Source organism: Macrobrachium rosenbergii, chromosome 52, assembly GCF_040412425.1.
Source record: "Macrobrachium rosenbergii isolate ZJJX-2024 chromosome 52, ASM4041242v1, whole genome shotgun sequence".
Classification (NCBI taxonomy): domain Eukaryota; kingdom Metazoa; phylum Arthropoda; class Malacostraca; order Decapoda; family Palaemonidae; genus Macrobrachium; species Macrobrachium rosenbergii.
In genome coordinates this window covers 32,496,809-32,516,755 of record NC_089792.1, presented here as the reverse complement: position 1 = coordinate 32,516,755, position 19,947 = coordinate 32,496,809, and the positions used below count along the sequence as shown (strand labels likewise).

At 35.7% G+C, this 19,947-nt stretch overlaps 2 protein-coding genes across 2 annotated transcripts in view; both read right to left on the bottom strand.

Moving 5' to 3' along the window:
• LOC136833955 (eye-specific diacylglycerol kinase-like) overlaps positions 1–19,947 on the bottom strand; it is an 850,760-nt gene that overhangs the window by 556,395 nt on the left and 274,418 nt on the right. The window lies entirely within an intron of this gene.
• Positions 3,055–19,947, bottom strand: part of LOC136833831 (eye-specific diacylglycerol kinase-like) — a 57,163-nt gene continuing 40,270 nt past the window's right edge. The window contains 8 exon segments of the mRNA XM_067096130.1: positions 3,055–3,154; positions 10,619–10,766; positions 13,421–13,605; positions 17,083–17,162; positions 17,165–17,181; positions 17,775–17,967; positions 18,115–18,323; positions 19,563–19,740. Of these exon segments, the coding sequence (XP_066952231.1) occupies positions 3,107–3,154; positions 10,619–10,766; positions 13,421–13,605; positions 17,083–17,162; positions 17,165–17,181; positions 17,775–17,967; positions 18,115–18,323; positions 19,563–19,740 (1,058 nt within the window). The 3' untranslated portion in view covers positions 3,055–3,106.

The following is a 19,947-nucleotide window of genomic DNA, read 5'->3' as shown; positions in this document are numbered from 1 at the left end:
TGATTAAGGGCACCTATCGAGGAAGTCTAAACTGCCGTTCACTTACAAGAAGTCAGTACTAAAATCTTGGCCTTTACACATGATGCAGCTATACAACTCCGACCATCGAAGCAAAACATCGAATCCCTGTCCTAACCATTTGGGAGAGAGGCGTTTGGAGTGGGATTAGACGTAGATCATGAAAACATGATTTTAAATGTTTGGGAAGCCGGCTAACATCCAAGAATGAAATGGAAAAGGATACACGTGTGGGGACAAGGTGCTGCTGCAGTTCGTTCCAAATCACATAAAAAGGAATATCAAATAGAGTCTGTAACATCACAAGACCCACATCCGTCTATGAGAGCAAGAGACGTGTTCTTACTACACACCTATAATGGAGGTAGACTGTTTCAAGAAAAGCACCAAGACCTGTGTTTGGTATACTGGCGGAGGAGCCATTTCACTATGAATTAGAGATCTAAAAAAATTTACGAAAAAAATTATCTCAAATTTCATGTTTCTCTAAATGCCGCATTGGGCAGCACATATAACGTGTATTGAGATGGAATACCACGCATTGTGAGTCAGGGTACTTTGTCAGACTCAGAAGATGGAAAGGTGACGTCTTGGACAGTCATTGTAAACCTAATATTAAGACCCACGCTAGGGAATAGGGGGTTTGATTGGAGAGGCACTAGTTCATTTAGAAGTGATACACAGACACACACACACACACACATTTTACATATTTATATATATAATATATATATATATATATATATATATATATATATATATATATATATATATATATATATATATATATATATATATATATACATACATATAGTGCAATCGTAGGTCCCAGAATTCTCCAAGCCATCCGTCCACCTAGCTGTAAAAGGGTACTAGCGTCTCCGAGGGTTAAGAAAGGTCTTGGGGCTAGCATCTCAACTCCCTGACACATGCTGAAAGCAGGAGGCTACATCCTTCCTGCAACAACCCCTTCTAAAGGAAAAAGGACGAAAAACCAAGGAAAGAATATATATATATATATATATATATATATATATATATATATATATATATATATATATATATATATATATATATATATAATTTATATGTGTGTGTGTATGTCACATCCACAGCAGTCTTTTGTAGAAGCTGCAGATTCACCAAAATCTGCGAGAACTCATCAACATCGTTCCTTTTCGAGGGGTCGCAGTTGTACGACGGGGGTGCAAGATAGTTTCTACAGAGTTCATCATATTCAGCAGGAATATGATTATCTTTCTGAAAACATATGCTTCATCACCATGATTTGGTGGAATTACCAGCTGCAGAGGAGATAACACTGTTGCCCGCGTTAGAAGGGGAAGAGGAAGAAAACTGACTATATAGACCTGTCACATAATCATCAGTTGGTGTTACCGGGTGTTCTAGTTGCATTGCTAGTAATTATCGTGATGACGAGTGTTGCCATATTTCTGAGGTGGAAAAATATGCGTTGTTTCAAGGAGAAGCAATCGCCAAGCACTGAAATGAGAGTGAACCATGAAGCTGCAGATTAGAAACTGAATAATCATGATTTGTGTCGAGGTCGACACAAAGGGGTAGCCGAGCGCTGTTTCTGTGAATATGTGACACTACGTGACAATGTAGTGTTTTGCGACGTTCAGCGCGTAGGTGAATGCCTGATCATTTTCGGACTAAGAGCGGGGTGCCTGAACGAATGCCACCTTAGATACAACCGTGTCGGCGGCACGTGGGCAGTAGTGCTCATCAGCATTTTGTCTGGAATGTTCTGGAAGCTATGTCCAGTCAGAACCCGAATATGTGTGTGTGTCGTGAAGAAGGGGTTTGTGCGTTTGTGTGTAATGAGGAGTGATTTTTGGGGTAAGTGCTTGGTGCTTCTGTAGAATACCATGCATTCGTTTTGGAGCAGCCCAAGTGAGAGGACTCTGCGGCCAAGTTCCCTGCTGTAAGGGTGAGTGTTAAGATGGACAGTAAATTCACATTTTGGTGGCTTATCATTTTGTTATCATTTCTTTATCATTTATATAATGTTGTTGTGGAGTGTCACAGACTAAGTTGGTTTTAGTACTGATGGGAGATGTTTCTCTCTACAGATGTTTCACGCCTAGACACAAGTGAACATGGCCACTATGGAATATAGCTACTTAGGTTAACTGGTGACATAAAGACAAAATTAGAATGGAGAATAATTAGTGACTGAAATGGGGATGGGAATTAATCCCACACTTTATTATTATATTATAACTGTTTAATGTGTTTGGGAAGTGGTTCAGTAACTTTCTATTATCATCCGTATTTTTCATTTAACCTGCCATATGTTAGAGTTACAGAATAAGCTATTTTTTTTTATATAAACATGGTTTAATTTGTACACACTAGATGTAGGGTATTTCATGAGAGAGAGAGAGAGAGAGAGAGAGAGAGAGAGAGAGAGAGAGAGAGAGAGAGAGCGACCGCTCGACACGGCTACCAACACTTCAGGTGAGCAATTGTCTTTTATTGTTGTAACACACAAACACACACACACACACACACACACACACATATATATATATATATATATATATATATATATATATATATATATATATATATATATATATATATGATATGTGTATATATATATATATATATATAAAAAATAAATACATATAACGTTTCATATATACGATATATATATATATATACGCCCTAATATATATATATATATATAATGTTGATTATGAAAATAAACATGAATTCATATGGGGCAAAATCCAAAGACATCATAACGTTTAATGTTATACGATGTCAAAACTACCATGACGCCCTAACACTGAAGCCTCTGAATTCGTTTTCCTCACCTGAAAAAGACAAAAAATGAGTGAATTCACAGTGGGGCAGTTTTCGAGGAAGACTTGATTTATTGTGAGCCGTTATCTCCAAGTCAAAACTACCATGACGCCGGGAAAAAAACTAAAGTTATTTCTTGAGTTTGAAAGAGAGATAGAGAGAGAAAACACCTGACAAAAAGACAAAAAAATTAGTACTTACAGTCGAGGACAAAACCAGTTTTTCTGTTCGTTTGAAAGTCCTGAGTGGATCGTCAAGTGTGAGCTGTTTCCTCCATCATCCTGTTAATGTGCTTGCGTACCTGCGGATAAAACTACAGTTATTTCTTGTTCGCTTGAAAGTCAGCCGAATGAGTCAACAAGTTAAGTATACCTTACTCCATCATCCTGTTAATGTGCTTGTGTACCTGCGGATAAAACCACATTTACCTCTCGTTCGTTTGAAAGTCAGCCGAATGAGTCAACAAGATGAAAAGTTAAGTATACCTTAGTTTAACCAGACCACTGAGTTGGTTAACAGCTCTCCTAGGGCTGGCCCGAAGGATTACTTATTTTACGTGCCTAAGAACCAATTGGTTACCTAGCAACGGGACCTACAGCTTATTGTGGAATCCGAACCACATTATAGCGAGAAATGAATTTCTGTCACCAGAAATGAATTCTAATTCTCATTGGCCGACCAGAGACTCGAACTCGGGCCTAGCTAGCGAGAACTCTACCGACTTGTCCAACGAGGAACTTTAACAAGATGAATATATCCAAATGGTCAATGACAAGATTTCAGGTATAGTGTTTCTTTTAATTTTACAAAAGGGCGTGTGATCGCAGGAAGAACAGTCAATATGCTATATAAAGTCATCAACACATCAGATAATATTTACACATTTAATTCCTTATTTTTACCTTATTTCTGAATATATGAGACGGTGCTTATGATATTTTCCTCCGTTTCCCGATTTTGAGTCTCACAATGAGGACCTCCACTAAATAGATGGCGTGAATATGCAAAATCACAGCCGTTTCAGCTTGCAAATATCCAAGACCACTTCATTTATGAAAGCGACAGCTTAACCAACATCTTTGTTTTGAAGCGATATAATGTGCACATGAAAGTTTAATAAAAAAAAAAAACACCTTTCTCAAATGTTCAACTGAGAGCGAATTTAGGTAACGCATTCATTTGTGTGAATGCTTTGTATCTAAAATAAAAATTCCCAGGTAAATAATTGCTAACTTTACGCCAATAGGCTTGAGTATCATGAGGAACCATTTATGCTAAATTGCTAAAATTTCATCAGTATATAAAGTATAGCTGTTCATAATCTTAAGGCCGTCGTGTAAATGAAAAATAAATCCCACACTTTAACACAATGAAATTTATAGCAATGCCGAACATAAGTATCTCATGCGTACATTAAATAACTATTATTCAGTGATTTAGTACACTGTAATGGAGACACACTTCCTTAATGCCAGATCTATCTTTTTCTTAAGACCTCGAGAACCTTCCGAACTCTCTCTATTTATCTCAACAGCGGTACACTTAACTTTCTTTGAAATATATGTTTCCAAACTTTCAACCCAATAATTTTCCTGTACAACAGAAAATGCGTTTCCGTGACAGTAAATTCCTGGGCCGTGTCTCATGACCTTTCTTTTCCAAAGTATTCCCTCGCAAAGAGAAAGGAAAAGCGCGAGAAAATTTTACACAGTAACTTATTATTTTTTTTTTTTTTGTCAGACGCCTGTTTGCAAATGGAAACAGGTGTTGGCAACGCATTCCTCCAAGGAACATTAAAACTGCAGGGACCTCGCCTGGCTTTCCATTTATCAGTGCAGTAATAAAGGTGTACAACTAAACTTGCGGAGCTCAAGAAAATGACACTAGAATGGCCGAGAGAAACTCTCGGCAATTTATCAGGGTGAAGAATGCGGACATTCGAGAAACTGCGCAAAAACAATGATCACAGCACCATAAAGCAGATATTCCCCAAATGGACAAAATATTGACGATTTTATAAACTAAGCCATCAGTTAACATACGTAAAATGTGGTAAGTTGATCCCGTTACCAAATTACAGAATTCTTAATGCTTTTATGAAATTATTTTTCTTTCATTAATTACGTTAGCAAATGCAACCACACGTGCAGAGACAATGCAATTGATCTTTTAAAGTACTCAATGCAATAATGAAACCTTCTTCACTGTACAACATTAAGGTTAAACTCAGCACTCGTTACGTTTTAAAAGTACGTTTTTTTATACTTTGTGTAACCTCAGGTCCCCGTTCTTATGCATATTCTTGGTCTAACACCTGGATGTATACGAAAGTGGTCACGAAATTGAAACAATGAAAGGAGACCTTTTATATATATATATATATATATATTTTACTTATATATATATATATATATATGTATATATTATATATATATATATATATATATATATATATATATATATATATATATATATATATATATATATATATATATATATATATATATATATATAAATCTGTATCTAAATATATAATATACAGAAAAAATGAAAAATCCCATAGAGGGAGATAGGGAGAATCTGTATCTAAAGTAACTAGAAAAAATGAAAAATTTGAATAGAACATTTATTGCAAAATAAAATGGAGAAAGAAAAACCACGCTGACGATGTTTTCCATTCCTAAATGAGGAAGGACGAAGAAAAATGTCAACACATTCTCCAAAATTATTAGCAACCGCCTCCGCAATCCCATAAAATGTTATGAGGCTTTTGATCGGGAGCTATTCTCTATTTTATAGAGTCGCTGTCGACTTCGCTTGTAGAGACTAAATGAAAACTTTCCTTCTCCAGTGTTCTTTGAAGGGGAATTTTTAATCTTTAGTGATGATGAAAGAAAGAAAAAGGAAAAATTCCCCATCGAGATAACCTATACGCGATATCTCGTTCCTCCGACCAATTCGCAAAGTTTCCGAAAGCGCTGGTCGGAGGAAGCAAAAATGAGACCTCATTTCGTGGGATGTTTCCTTCTCTGGGATCTTTTTTGGGATCTTTTTCGTCCCCTCTTCTATTTTCTTTCTTCTTAGTTACTATTCGCAACACGGCTTCCACGTCTTGAGTGAATGTCTTTGAGGAGATAAATAAAAACGGCTTGAATCATCATTCTGACAGACTTCACTCAATCAGACCAAGGATGCGGAACGACACCAGGCGCCACAAAGTCTGTCCCCAGGTATTAATATTAGAGGTCATGCCAGTTTTCATCTTCTTACTTTCTCCATATATATATATATATATATATATATATATATATATATATATATATATATAATATATATATATATATATATATATATATATATATATATATATAATATATATATATATATATATATATATATATATATATATATATATATATATATATATATATATATATATATATATACATGCATACAGACATTAAAAATGCATCACGCATTAAAAAGCTCATGAACACATTACGGACGCGACACAATCATATATTTCGACTGACATTACTTCAGTCTGATCAGGACTGAGGCACTGCCAAACAAAATACTTGGTTTATCGTGTTAAAGTGTTTTATGAGTTTTAAATTTCATAAAAAACACACATTAAATTCTTTCAGTAAATACAGGCGTAAAATGGATGCAAAGGTGTTTGCTGTAGCCGGGTAATGAAAGTCTTTCCTCTGATCTGTGGTGAAGTTAAAAATATTCATTTCTCTGAATAGATAAGTGTCTCAAGTCACTTTTCATCCATCTTCACTTCTTATCTTTAAATCTGTGGTATTTAAATCGGTGATATTCTATCACCCGTTAAAGTGAACGAAGTGCCTTTCCCTGGTTTTTTGCTTACTGTGGGTATTTACGGGTTGCTTCTGGAGCAGGACCCCGTGCTAATATAAAGCAAGCTTAATAAGCAACAAAACTCTGGTCCCTTCGGTTTCTGCCTGTGAACCTGGCCCGCATTTTTTACTCTGCTCCATATTTTACTGCTTCTTTGAGGCTACACACGATGAAGCTTTCAGCTTAAGCTGCGTTAAATTAAGATAAAAATAACAATACTAATTCCATTGCTTTCGCTGATGGAGTAATGCATCAATAATACAGCATGCAGAGCTTTAGGAATCTTGCACATCCTCCCGTATCAACTTAACGTCATCAGGCTAAGAAGGGAATTTGTACAGGATTCCGAAAGCTCCCTCCATTTTGTTAGATGTAATGTATTCATTACGGTTACGATTGTGGAATTTTTCTCCAAGGTTTTTCTGCCTCATGCCATAATGAGAGTTGGGCTGACAGTAATAATTTAATATCTAATCAACGATTCTCAAGGGCCTACATGACCACACAGCATGCAGGAGAAACATTTAATTGAAAATCGTGGCTGGGCAAAGCTCTCCAGCCTGAACGCCGAGATCAAGTTTCCGACATCTGTCGCAGTGGAAAGGAACGATCTCCCCCCTCCTCCACATCCAAAGTTACTTTTGTCGATGTAATAAATCAAGACTAAACTTTTACTAAATGGTCGGTGTATATCTAGGGATTAAAATTATGATACTTTATATACAACTCGATAATGGATAACAATAAACTTGGATATCGTAAAATGAACTAGGGTAGGGAATGAAATCAAATGAATAATTATTGAAATCAGCCTATATTCAACAAACATAAATACAAATATATATACATTATATATAATGTATAAAAATATATTATATATTTAAAAGCTTAAAAACTTAATTGAAATTCATTTATAGCTGCTGGCTATATATACAGAACCTTTGTTATATAAATTATAATTTTAACGAAAAATTAGCAAAAACTTAAAAACGTTAATTGCTTTCTTCGTTTAATTTTATAGTTCTCTTTGGCTTGACCAAGGTTCCGCTCTCTCGCATCGAGCCTATGTTTATTGGACAATGCCTCTGCTAATTATTAACGACAAGTGAGTTAGAGGAATTTATTTCTGGTGTTAAAGGTTCTTTTCTCGTTCTCATTTGGTTCGGATTCTTTTAGCGTTCTAGGTCATTGGTTCCTTTGTAAAATAAACCTAATCCTTCGGGCCAGCCCTGGGAGAGCTGTTAATCAGTTCAGTGGTCTCTCTTAACATCGACGCATAATATAGATAACAGTTACTCGGTGTAGGAATCTCCTTGAAAACAATCGCTTATTCCTAAACATAACTAAGATTCATCATCAGTGAACAACTGATGTCTTCAGTGGTTAAATATAAAATGAGCCAAAATAAATGGCCCACATATTCGTCTCTGTGACCTGAAGATTAAGCTTCACTACATTTGTTCTACCCCCTGGTAAACGGAGAGGGGCTGGTTTAATGCAAACTAAATCAGCTTATGATTAACAGTGTATTTTTATTCTTTACTGGCGAGTATTCCCTTTTCGTTGGGGGAATGACGTCATGAGACCACTCTACCAATATCAAATAATGATACGAAGCTCAGAACGTTGGTAATTTCGAATATAAAACTAGAAGATAGATTATTATTATTATTCAGCAGTAGATGAAACCTATTCATATGGAACAAGCCCACAGGGGCCATTGACTTGAAATTCAAGCTTCTCAAGAATATGGTGTTCATTAGGAAAAAGTAAGAGGAAGTAAAGGGAAATACAGAAAAAAAGGAAAAAAAAATTAATATATAAATTAAAATGCATCAAAATGCAAGAAGAATAGTGTTAGGGTAGTAATGCATTGCATTTTCACTTTAACTTCTGAAGTTCCAACTGCACGTCATCCTCTGGGAGGCTGTTCCACAGTCCAACGGTGTGAGGAATAAAGGACCTTTGGAACTGTGAAGTTCGACAGCGTGGCTAAACATTTACCTGCAAATTGGGACTCAATCTGTTCAGATTAATCTGGTTCAATGTTTGGTCTTGGCAGATAAAGGATTGGGGATCAATTCTTTTATTTAAAAGATCTCTGTTGAAATACAACTTTGAAAAAGTGACAAACAAGGGCTGCGTTCGATGGTGAAAGACTTAACTTTGCTCACTATTAGGAAACAGGAACGTCCTATAGAACCACTCTATCTGTAACCTTACAATAAGTTCATGGAAGTGAAGATATTTTGATTGAATGAATGGGGTGATTTGTAAAATTAAAGCACTTCTGATAAGTAAAATATAACTGGTGGTCGTGAAGAAGAAGCTTCAGGTGGAAGTTTCCATTTTGAATGGAGTTCTCAGTATGAAACAATACACCCACAGCTCAGGACTCAATCAGTAATCCTTGGATTAAACGGTTCAATGTTTGTTCTTCCCTTATACTGCCAAGCATTGTAATTCTTTTCTTCTATCTCTCTTGGATTAGTAACCTTTAGTTGGAAGAGGCAGGTCTGTCGTTCCATCGTTAGGCCCCATCTTTGACACTGGATGCCCGCGTTCCATAACCCCGGCTCTGTAAATACAATAAGTTCATGGGAAGTGGAAAGTGATTGTAGAATTAATTTGTCGGTAGTGGCTGGTTGTTTCTAATAATACAGTGTTGACTGGTGGTCCCGTGAAGAGGTAACCACGGTGGTTCTAGTTATCTTAAAAATAATACTAACCCAAAAGCTCCAGGAACATAGCTTCATTCACAAACAGTTTCGAGACAATGTCTTTTTTTTCACTGTGGATGATTCAGTATTATCCAAACAGGCGTGATGTTCAGAAAGTGGCAGTGATTCACACTCTACTCCTCCAATTTGTGGTTTTGCTGTATCCATCACAGTTCGATACTGCTCGTCTGACAGTGTTGATAATCTTGCGGTGTCTACGGTCATACTTATGGTTTTGCACACATATCGAAACAGCATAAACTTATAGTCTAGTTGAGTTGAATATCAACACAACAGGAAGTGGGTACGGAAATCGCAACATATATTTTCCAAAGCAATTAAGTTTTTATTGCAAACACGGAAATAGTGTTGTTCCATTATTTCGACTCTTCCATTACCAACTAACTTCCTACGACTGTCAAACGTGAATTAATTTGATTTACTTGTTTCAATATTCAACGAATTCGGTTCTACCGTTCATTGAAAGGTCCAATCTGACCTACAATTTACGTGGCAAGCTGATAGAAAGCTACATCAACACCCACACTATACGTTTGTCATTATCTTCAGGTCAAAGAAAGTTTAGAAGATTTGGATTTAAAAAGGTGTCGTTAGCCGATGTTAAATAATTCAGTAACGCTGAAGTAGAAAATGAAAATAAAAGACAGCATATGATATCAAAAACCAAAATTTCCCTTTCACTCCTGACGAGGGCTAATGCCACGTTCCAGTACATATTGCAGTACTGGAATATTCGCGAAAACGCAGTCTACTTGAATTTATATTTCTGAAGAAAAGTGTACTTTGTGAGTAACGCCGGATATAATAATAATTATCATAAATCACAAATGGTGAGTAACGCCGGATATAACAATAATTATCATAAATCACAAATGGTGAGTAACGCCCGATATAACAATAATTATCATAAATCACAAATGATTCCACCGTAATGCTCTGAACCACATACCTGCTAATATGAATGCTGAACATTTGCTTCCAAATTAAAATGAAGAAAACCTTTTCCTATATTAGTCATCTAAATGTCATCTGCATTTTACCCTACTCTATGACGAAATTGTTTAATCGACCTTTAAAACATAAAAAGTAACGGGTAAAAACAGCACCGTTCCTAACTCCGCTGGCGGACGATAACAGATTCCTTAAAGTTTGCTCACCTGTTCCAGGTCGGCGTCTTGGTCGATCATGATAATACCCAGAGGGAAAGAAGCGCTGCGAAGCTTCTCTTTGTCGTAATGATGCTGCTCGTAGTCGAACATGGTGATCCTCGACACCTGCAGGCGAAGCTGTTCCAAGTGCTGCGTCCTGAAAGAGAAGTCAACCCGGGTGTTACTACTCAAGGCCTCTCATCATCTAACCCGCTAATAACCAGAAAGGTTACGAAGTTGGGCAACAGTAAATCCTCGCTGGCACATTACATACTTTACGCAAGCACTGTTACTACACACACACGAATATATATCACATAACATTAAACGTATATACATATACACATATATATATATATATATATATATATATATATATGCGTATGTTATATGTTCGTTAAGTGTGTGTGTGTATAGGTAACAGTGTGTTTTTGTGTATGTGACAGTAGTTTTTGTTGTTGCCTAACTTATTATATGTATACATATATATATATATATATATATATATATATATATATATATATATATATATATATATATATATATATATATTATATGTATCAGTATATATGCATACATACATGTGTATATAGGTAACACATATTATATATATATATATATATATATATATATATGTTATTGTTGTGTGTTATGCAGTGTGTGTTTTTGTCCACTTCTGGCAGGGTGCTAACTAAAAATACCTGCATTATGTACCATGTCCAATGAATGGGTATTAGCATCTGCTGGAATCAAGATAGTGGGCTAGCAAATACATGAAAATCTTGCTGAAACACAGGAGGGTTGTATATATATATATATAGTGGTGTGTATATAGTGTGTATATAGATATTTATGTATATACATACACACACACACATATATATACTATACACATATATATATATACACACATAAAGTGACACGCAAATCAGCCTCACAAATTGAAAGAAATCTGTCTGTTTTTGATGCAGTAGATGACAGATAAAAGAACTCTGAATGTCAAAGGGCTGCATTCTTGCTATTGTTCAATGAAAGTAACTGAAAATGTTATTGTACAGCATGAGAACAATTAAACAAACTTATTCCCACGTGCCCATTATCTGAAATTCACTTTCCTACACTATTCCCAGCACAATATAAGGTGACGTCACATCAAATCTGAATTGTAATCACACACAGTAGCATCCACAATTGATATATGACCCGGAGGGAGCTTAAGCATTTTCTAAATGTCAAAAACGTCCGGGTATAGAAACATATTTTAGTACGGTCCCCGTTTAATCGACGCGTACTTCCTAAAAATCCACAACGCGGTTAGGTCCTAAACGCAGAACACCGCCAAAACTGTTGTTACACTATTCAGTATAAAAATACAAACATGAACGTTTTCTTGCGAATAAACATACCTGCAAAAGGGCATGTATACATTTTACATCTCTGTAATCCATTAATCCACAACCACACAAATTATATATATGTATATATGTGTGTGTGTGAGGGTGCGCGTGTACATATAACTATGTGGAATAAAATAAATGTACACGTCGAGGTAAAGTTTCGGATGCATGGAATGATTTGGGGAAAACTGTGATTGATGAATGTGATGATAGGAAAAAGCTGGACGCGTAATGATTGCTGTCTGGAAACAGTAGATATTGTAGAGTGGGTCAAGTGAGCTTGAAAAGATGACAAATTTAGACGCAAGACGAACTAGTTGCGTGAGACAATGAGAAGAAAACTGAGAGGGCGGCCAGAATAGAACCAAGATGACGAAATTCAAAAGAATCCTGATAGACTGGAGGCAGATTCGAACGGTGATAATCCGGCGTTGGAAGTCCGAAAACGACCCAATGATTAAGTCAAAACTAGTTCCACTTTAATAAACCTCCACGTGGTATTTTTAAGGTTAAAACATTAACAAAAACTCCATTTTGTAAACATACACTTTAGTAATTTGTATTTTTCTAACCTTTGCATGAAAGATCACTTTACGGGCATGTATACTCAGTGAAACATTTCCTATAGTTTTTCTGATGGTTTTTTGTTGTAGAGGAAACAAAACAAAATAAAAGAGAATAAAACAATTAAGATGTAAAACGGTCATTAGCGCTTTGCTGAAATCTATGAAATTAAGAAAAAATTCTAGCAGTTATCACACACGCACGTCAGTTTATTTTTACAAAGCTCTCAGAAAAGGTTAAGACAATCTTTAAACTGGCATTGAAGATCAATGGGTCCTATAGCTGCATTGATGAAAAGAACCCATAAGGATTGCTGCTCATCGAAAGGTCGAAAGAGAATTTATCCGATACAAGATCAATAAAGAGAAAGAGGTTGCATTAGTGTCAATGAAAAAAAAATTACAGTTAAAGTCGTTTACGAGGAAAAATGAGTTTAGGTTTTTTTTTTTTGCTTGTTTCTGATTGTTTATGTTTTTATTCCCCTCCCGAACATTTTGCTTGTTTCTGTGTTTTGTTTTTGTTTACTTGTTTCTTTATGAAAGGATTTTTTGTTTGTTTGTTTACTTATTGGTGTTTTTTTGTTTGCTTGTTTCTTATTAAAATGTTTTTGTTAAATTGTTTCTGTGTCATTTTGTTATTTTCGAAAATTTGCTTGTTTCCAGCTCCTGTTTAATGTTATTTTTGTTTGTTTGCTTGTTTCTGTTTATGTTTTTTTTTGGTTTATTTGCTTGTTTCTGTTTTTTGCTTGTGTGTTTGCTCGTTTCTGTGTTTATGTTAGAGTTAGGAAAAATCCATTTTGGAAATTATGAATGTGAAACAAAAACGAAAAGAGCGCAAGGCTGACACTTACGGGACAGATTTGGCCTTCTTTTTGGTGACCATAGATGCCTTATTGAGGTGGGTGAGATGGATGATGCTAGGATTGAGCCGACAGGCCTCGCCATCCACCTGCATCGGAATGGTCTTCTTCGTGACGATCTTCGCGGTCTTGCACTGGCAGATGGTGGAACCGTGACCGCCCGCTTGCAAAAGAGGCTGCAAAAGAAGAGAAAAAATATGAGTTATTTACAGAACTGAGGAATAAAGTGTCTCGTGAACATCGTAAAATAATTGGTATGCATGGGGTATGAATTAAGTGTAAGAATGATGAGATACAAATAACTGTTATCACTACGTGAACAAATCTATCCCTGACATTAGACGAAGAACAATTATATATATATATATATATATATATATATATATATATATATATATATATATATATATATATATATATATATATATATATAATATATATATATATACAAACGTCCACTGTAGTCCCGAGTTCTTGTCCTTCCTGGCTCGAGCCCACGGGGATTTATCTAGAACTTATTATCAACTAAAATTCCTTCGGTAACATATAGCGAAAATATATTATTTCCGAGGTAGATGAATTGGATATTAAAGGACGTTTGTAGCTTACTGATTGTATACGAATCACGGTGATGTGATAAAAGACACACACACATATATATAGAGAGTATATATATATATATATATATATATATATATACATATATATATATATATATATATATATATATATATATGTTAAATATAATATATATATATTGCAATACAAGGTATACACACAGTCAGAACAGATTGATGAGGTATACTTACAGAACTGTTTTAACGAACAACATTTCCTATATATTTACGTCTTGACTGATAACACGGGTTAATACTGCTATGAACTGAGAAGGTAAATTAGGCATTCTGGCCCACGGCCTAGGATTAACATTTAATCTGCGCCATTAGAACATTCCAATGAAAAAATAGTATCCATATTTTTGTACATGCACTGTATGCGAAAACATTTTCGCATCGTTAATTCTTCTGATATTCAATAGAATCGTTTTATGAAAATATTATGACAGCAGATCCTCTAGGCAACCAAGGGAAGAGGAAATAATGCTCATCTGCACTCCAGAGTAATCGCATTAAGATTAATTAATGGCTGATTACTTAATAGATTAAACACATTTTTTTAAAATGAGGCCAAAGACGACATAACTTCGTTTTAGACATTCGCAATGATGCATATCTGATGAAGAATCGTTTCAGTTTCAGCGTTTATATGGGCCTGTATTTAATATTCTGCAGTCATAATTGCTTAGGTATAATAGGTGTTATTAGTCACATCTTTAACCTCCAGTTTTTCGCATTTGCTTCCTGAGCAGGCAATCACATTATCTGGATACCAAGTGTTCAGTGAATATTTCTTGTATTTTGTGTTCTATAGAGCAACACTATTCTTATTTTCTTGTATTCAGAGACGTCTTCATGTCGAAATATTCAAAAGTTTCATATTACCACATTCCTTTACCAGCTTCCAGATGCTTATGGGAAACAAAGATCTGTTCTCTGTCCCAAGTTGGTTCCCACTGATTAAAAAGTTCGAAGATCGTATCTCAAATATTCTTAGTAAATTTGTTTATTTTTGTATTTTTGCTGTTTCTCCTATATACTTTGTACATGTATTTTTTCTGCAACGTGGTCTTTGAAAGTGTTCACACTGAGATTCAGTTGAATCACAGCATTTTAACCTGTGAACTTTCCAACGCTTTGGATGCACAATTTCCCTTTCCTTTTGCATTTGTCTTGGTTACACATAAATATTAGGTGCTTAAGGCGTTGCATTACATGATATCCGCAAGAGACTTCCAGCGTTTATTTGTAAATTCAGTTTCGTCTGTGCGCTTAGATCTTCATGATGCTGCTTTTTTTTTTAATCCATTTTCATATTCTATCAGACCTTAAATTTACGGATTCCTTTTTTAAGTAAATCCTACGATATTTTCTTCATCATCCTTATTTAGAACATACACTATCATAATCTGAAGTTCATCTTTCCTTAACAGTCATTGAAATGGCATTTCATTTTTCCCCATTATCTTGTTTTTAGGAGCTTGCTTTATTTCTTGATCTCAAAAGTTCATTAGAAAAAGCCCCCCCCCTTTTTTTTCCATTTACTTTGTCCATTCGATCATTATTTATCCAACAGGATTGTTTTTGTTCTGTACTGCAGCGTTCGCCCTGAGGTCAAAGGATTTGAAGACTGAAGAATTTCTCGATCCAAGTTTCAGTCTGTCTCAGTAATTAACACACCTGATTTTATTAAACGCTGATCTACTGTTTTATTTTCCGCAGTTTACGCAAACTATGATATTAACCTTTCATCATGCTGATTTTAACATTACTTTCGTTTATGTCATATAACTTTTTCTTTTATACTCCAGGAAAAACAGAAAGAAATGTTGCGTGAATTTGTTATATTGTCCAAACTACTAAATTTCAATTAAAACTTTTTAGTTTTCTTTTTCTTATTTAAGTTTAATTTGATCCACGTCTTTGTGTTTTCCTTCCTTGCTACTCTTAAAACCTAAATGTTGTCGGGTCACGAGAGAGAGAGAGAGAGAGAGAGAGAGAGAGAGAGAGAGAGAGAGAGAGAGAGAGAGAGAGAGAGAGAGAGAGAGATCAGCATGTTGAGACTTGGGTTAAGCACAATGTATAATAAAAAAAATGGTTAAGAAAAAATTTCAACTTACGAGGACTATGGGGTAATATTACATCACCTATGTGACCTCGATATTTTTCCGAGCATACTTATACTCGAAACACTGTAAAAATATATGCAACTTACATACCAGCAATGCAAAGAATTAATGTTCGCAATTGTTCTGATATCAATATACTGAAAAATACATTGACCGACCCAGAGAAAAACAGTAAGGAAATGCGCAAATAAAATTTTCAACGACTCTCTCGAGACCTTCACTGCGTAAGAACGCCCCTAACAAAATTAAAATATAGCAGTTCAGCAGTTCATAATTTGTAATGAACAGTAATGGTCAAAGGAGATTAGAGGGAGCGTAAACCCATTAACTGTATAATCACATTTACAATTAAATAGGATGCAAGAATTACATCAAGCTTATACTTCACTCATTAGAATTCATTATGGAAACCCTTTCAGGGAATAAATTATTCAACCCTTCACTTTTCTTTACTTACCCTTTCGCTATTGTGCATTAACAGTCCTTCCCTATGCGTGCTTGTCCCCGAGTACAGTATTTTGTTCTTTTGACTTGACTTGAATTGTTACTTACAAGTCAAACTTTGCGTTTATTCCGTACTAAAGAAGGGGTTGATTATCTGATTAATGCGTCAAAGTTCTGCCAATACTTAACGATCATTTTACTATCTTTGAATCATATATTACTATGATCCCCTGATATTGTACGTTCATAAAATATATTAATAAATTTTTATACTATTTTATATATTCGGTTCGTCATAAGATGGTTAACTATACCGTAAAGGGAGCAAATCTAAAAACGGCAAGCTGATGAAGTTATTATCAACAGAATGCGAAGGAAACAACAAGACCTGGTTTTATACTGGCGCTGTCTTGCAATATCTTTCTGATATTGCTCATTAATAAAAACATCGATACCAACTTACCATCTGGTAGGTAGTAAGACCGACTACTTCTATAACGCCGTCATCCGTATGCTGTTCGACCCCTGTGCTCCGGTTCCAGGATGCGTTCCAGACCCGTAACTGGAAGGTGAGCATACAAATGAAAGGCGTGAACAAAGAGGGCGTATCGGAGTGAAAGGTTTGAAAATGAGCTTATCAAAGTTGCACGGTTTGAGAAAAGGGAAATCTTATGAAAGTAGAGAAAAAAAAAGGGCGTGATAATAAAGGGCTTAACACACTGAAAGGCACGAAAAGAGAAATTGATCAAAGTGAATGTTATGAACAAAAGAGCTTTAAAGAAGTGAAAGATCTGAGAAAAAGAGCCGATCAAAGTAAAGATACGAAAAAAAGTGCTCATCATCAAAGTACCAAGTATAAAAAAAAGGGACGAAAAAAGCTTATCAAAGTGAAAGGTGTGGAAAAAGAGCTTATCAAAAAGATATGATTAAAAAAAAAGTTCATCAAAAAGATATAATTACTCCACTTTAGAATGTGAAAAATTGTTGAAAGTGATGCCTTTAACGAGACCAAAAACTTGAAGGTCAAGTTCGATGAAATTCATTAGCAAGATTTCTCCTATGAGTTTTTCTCATTACCAAATAAATAGTCATAGATCAGAAAGAAACTCCATTTTTATGTTTCATATCAGCAACGTGCATCAATTTTTGACTAACCTCGGAATGTTGAGGAAAACTACTGCGTGGACTTTATGCTCCTTCAGGATAGGGGTGACATCCTTCCCGTCACACTCGACAGTGCAATTGTCTGAAAGGTCCTTCCATTTTCTCTGCAAAAGATCTTTGCCTCCTGCTTGCCCGTAGAACATCTTATTGCGGAGACGGGAATTGAACTTCTGGGGATTGGCCTCTGAATAAGAAAAAAAAATTTAACCAAATTACTTCCGAGGATATGATGAACATTTATTCAAACTAGTACACTAGTAACATTATGAGCACGATTAACTACACTGGAGACCAACGCTACGTGATATACTTTCTAAATTTATTTAATTACCTCGAGCTTCGTGGAACTCCAAGGCGATGTGAGCATCAACACCGAATGAGAAGTAGTTATTGACAACGTTCAGAGGTAACTTGTCCTTTCCTTCCTCCGTTGGTTCACAATCCTCGTTCTTCTCGACGTCCAACTTCCAACGGTCCAGGCTCACCACTTCACCATCGGCAATGTTGCACAAGATCTTGCTTATGGGTTCGTCCGTATATCTGGGGGGGGAGAAGGGAAAGATGAATGATCTGCGTTGGCTATAATGGTCGAATTTCTCTGCTAAATTGGGGCTGAAATGAAGTCTGCACTTGGGTTTCATGAAACCAATGGCATTTCTTGTGTCACTGATTTAACTATTTCATTTCACTTCATGTGCTCCATATGTCACTCAAACATCAAAGGGAGTTGCTGTACTCATGATAAGTTCACGCAAAGCAAACATCAAATTTTAACCGGTGAAATTCAAGATGCCACAAAATGCAAAGCATACGGGTAAGAATAATTAAGTATATTCAACAATGCCTTAATATGCCGTTATTATATCATTATTGTAGTATAAGCACTTTATCAACTGGAGAGAGTTCCATCTCGCATAATGCTCGAAACATTCCTCTAACCTTTTAATGTTGAATAAAATGGTCCTCTTACTAAACCTCAGTGACAGCTCCACACATATGACGAAATCTTTCAATCTCTGCAACAAACTCGTTCCTATTGTTGCAAACAAAGAACTTATTGTTTGCATCTTTCCAAACGAGAGACGCATCCCCAGACATCCAGGAAAGAGATTTTACCCGGAAGCCTCTCAGAACAACATGACATGTCTCTCAAAGTCAGATCTTCCTTTTAAATCAACAAAACCGTTCGCGTCTCACCTCAGTCATTTAATAAATCGCTTGGCTGCGTTTCCAATACATTTTTGAAAAGAAAGGAACGACGTAAATCCTTTTCTATCTCTTGTAGAAAAACCGAGACGGCAAGATATGTACAGAAAATATGACTTGTATTCTTTTTCTTTCACCTGGGTGGAACAATTTTTTTAGTATCATTTCTCTTCTTTTACACAGTAGCTCGTTTTCGTTAGCTGTTCTAAATATATAGCTATAATGGAAGTGCAATCTAATAAGTCATCAATATGGACTGAAATCTGGTTGATGAAAAGTATAATCTACAATGACATAGTCCTGCAAAATGACATTCACAAACCTTGATTTTCATTAAGGGAGTGGCACTACGCACTCATAAAAACACCAAGATGTCAGTGGACGCATAAATATACACCCTTGCACATTAAGATTTATGTGCAATGTACATTATGTAGCTAACTGAGTAAAACAGTGTATTTTGGTCGACTGAACTCGAAATTGTGATATAATTAAAATTGCTAGCAATAAAAGGACTGTTATGCCTAATGGGGTCATCAAGGGTTATAGCTGTTATTAATGAATACCACTTACCCTCCGCCCCATCCCAGGGCTCTGGCCAGATCATTTCCAGTACCCAGGGGAAGCACGGCTACTGCAGGAGGGGGGTTGAAGTTCAGTTGATCCAAAATCGACAGGACCCAACCTACGGTGCCATCGCCACCACATGCCAAGACTCTCAAGTTGCTCACTTTACGGAACATTTCCAGCCTGTGGAAACAACATAATTTGTTGAGTTAAAATATTGGGCCGGAAGTTAAAAAGCAATAGAATGTATATTGCGGAATTTTTCTTCTGTATTTAGAATAAAATGACAGGATCTCGACTTGAGGGGGATATCCAAGATGTAGTTAAGCTGAAGAAAACCTTGCCAAATTTCCGTCACTATTTACTCGAAAAATGGAAATAAATACTGATG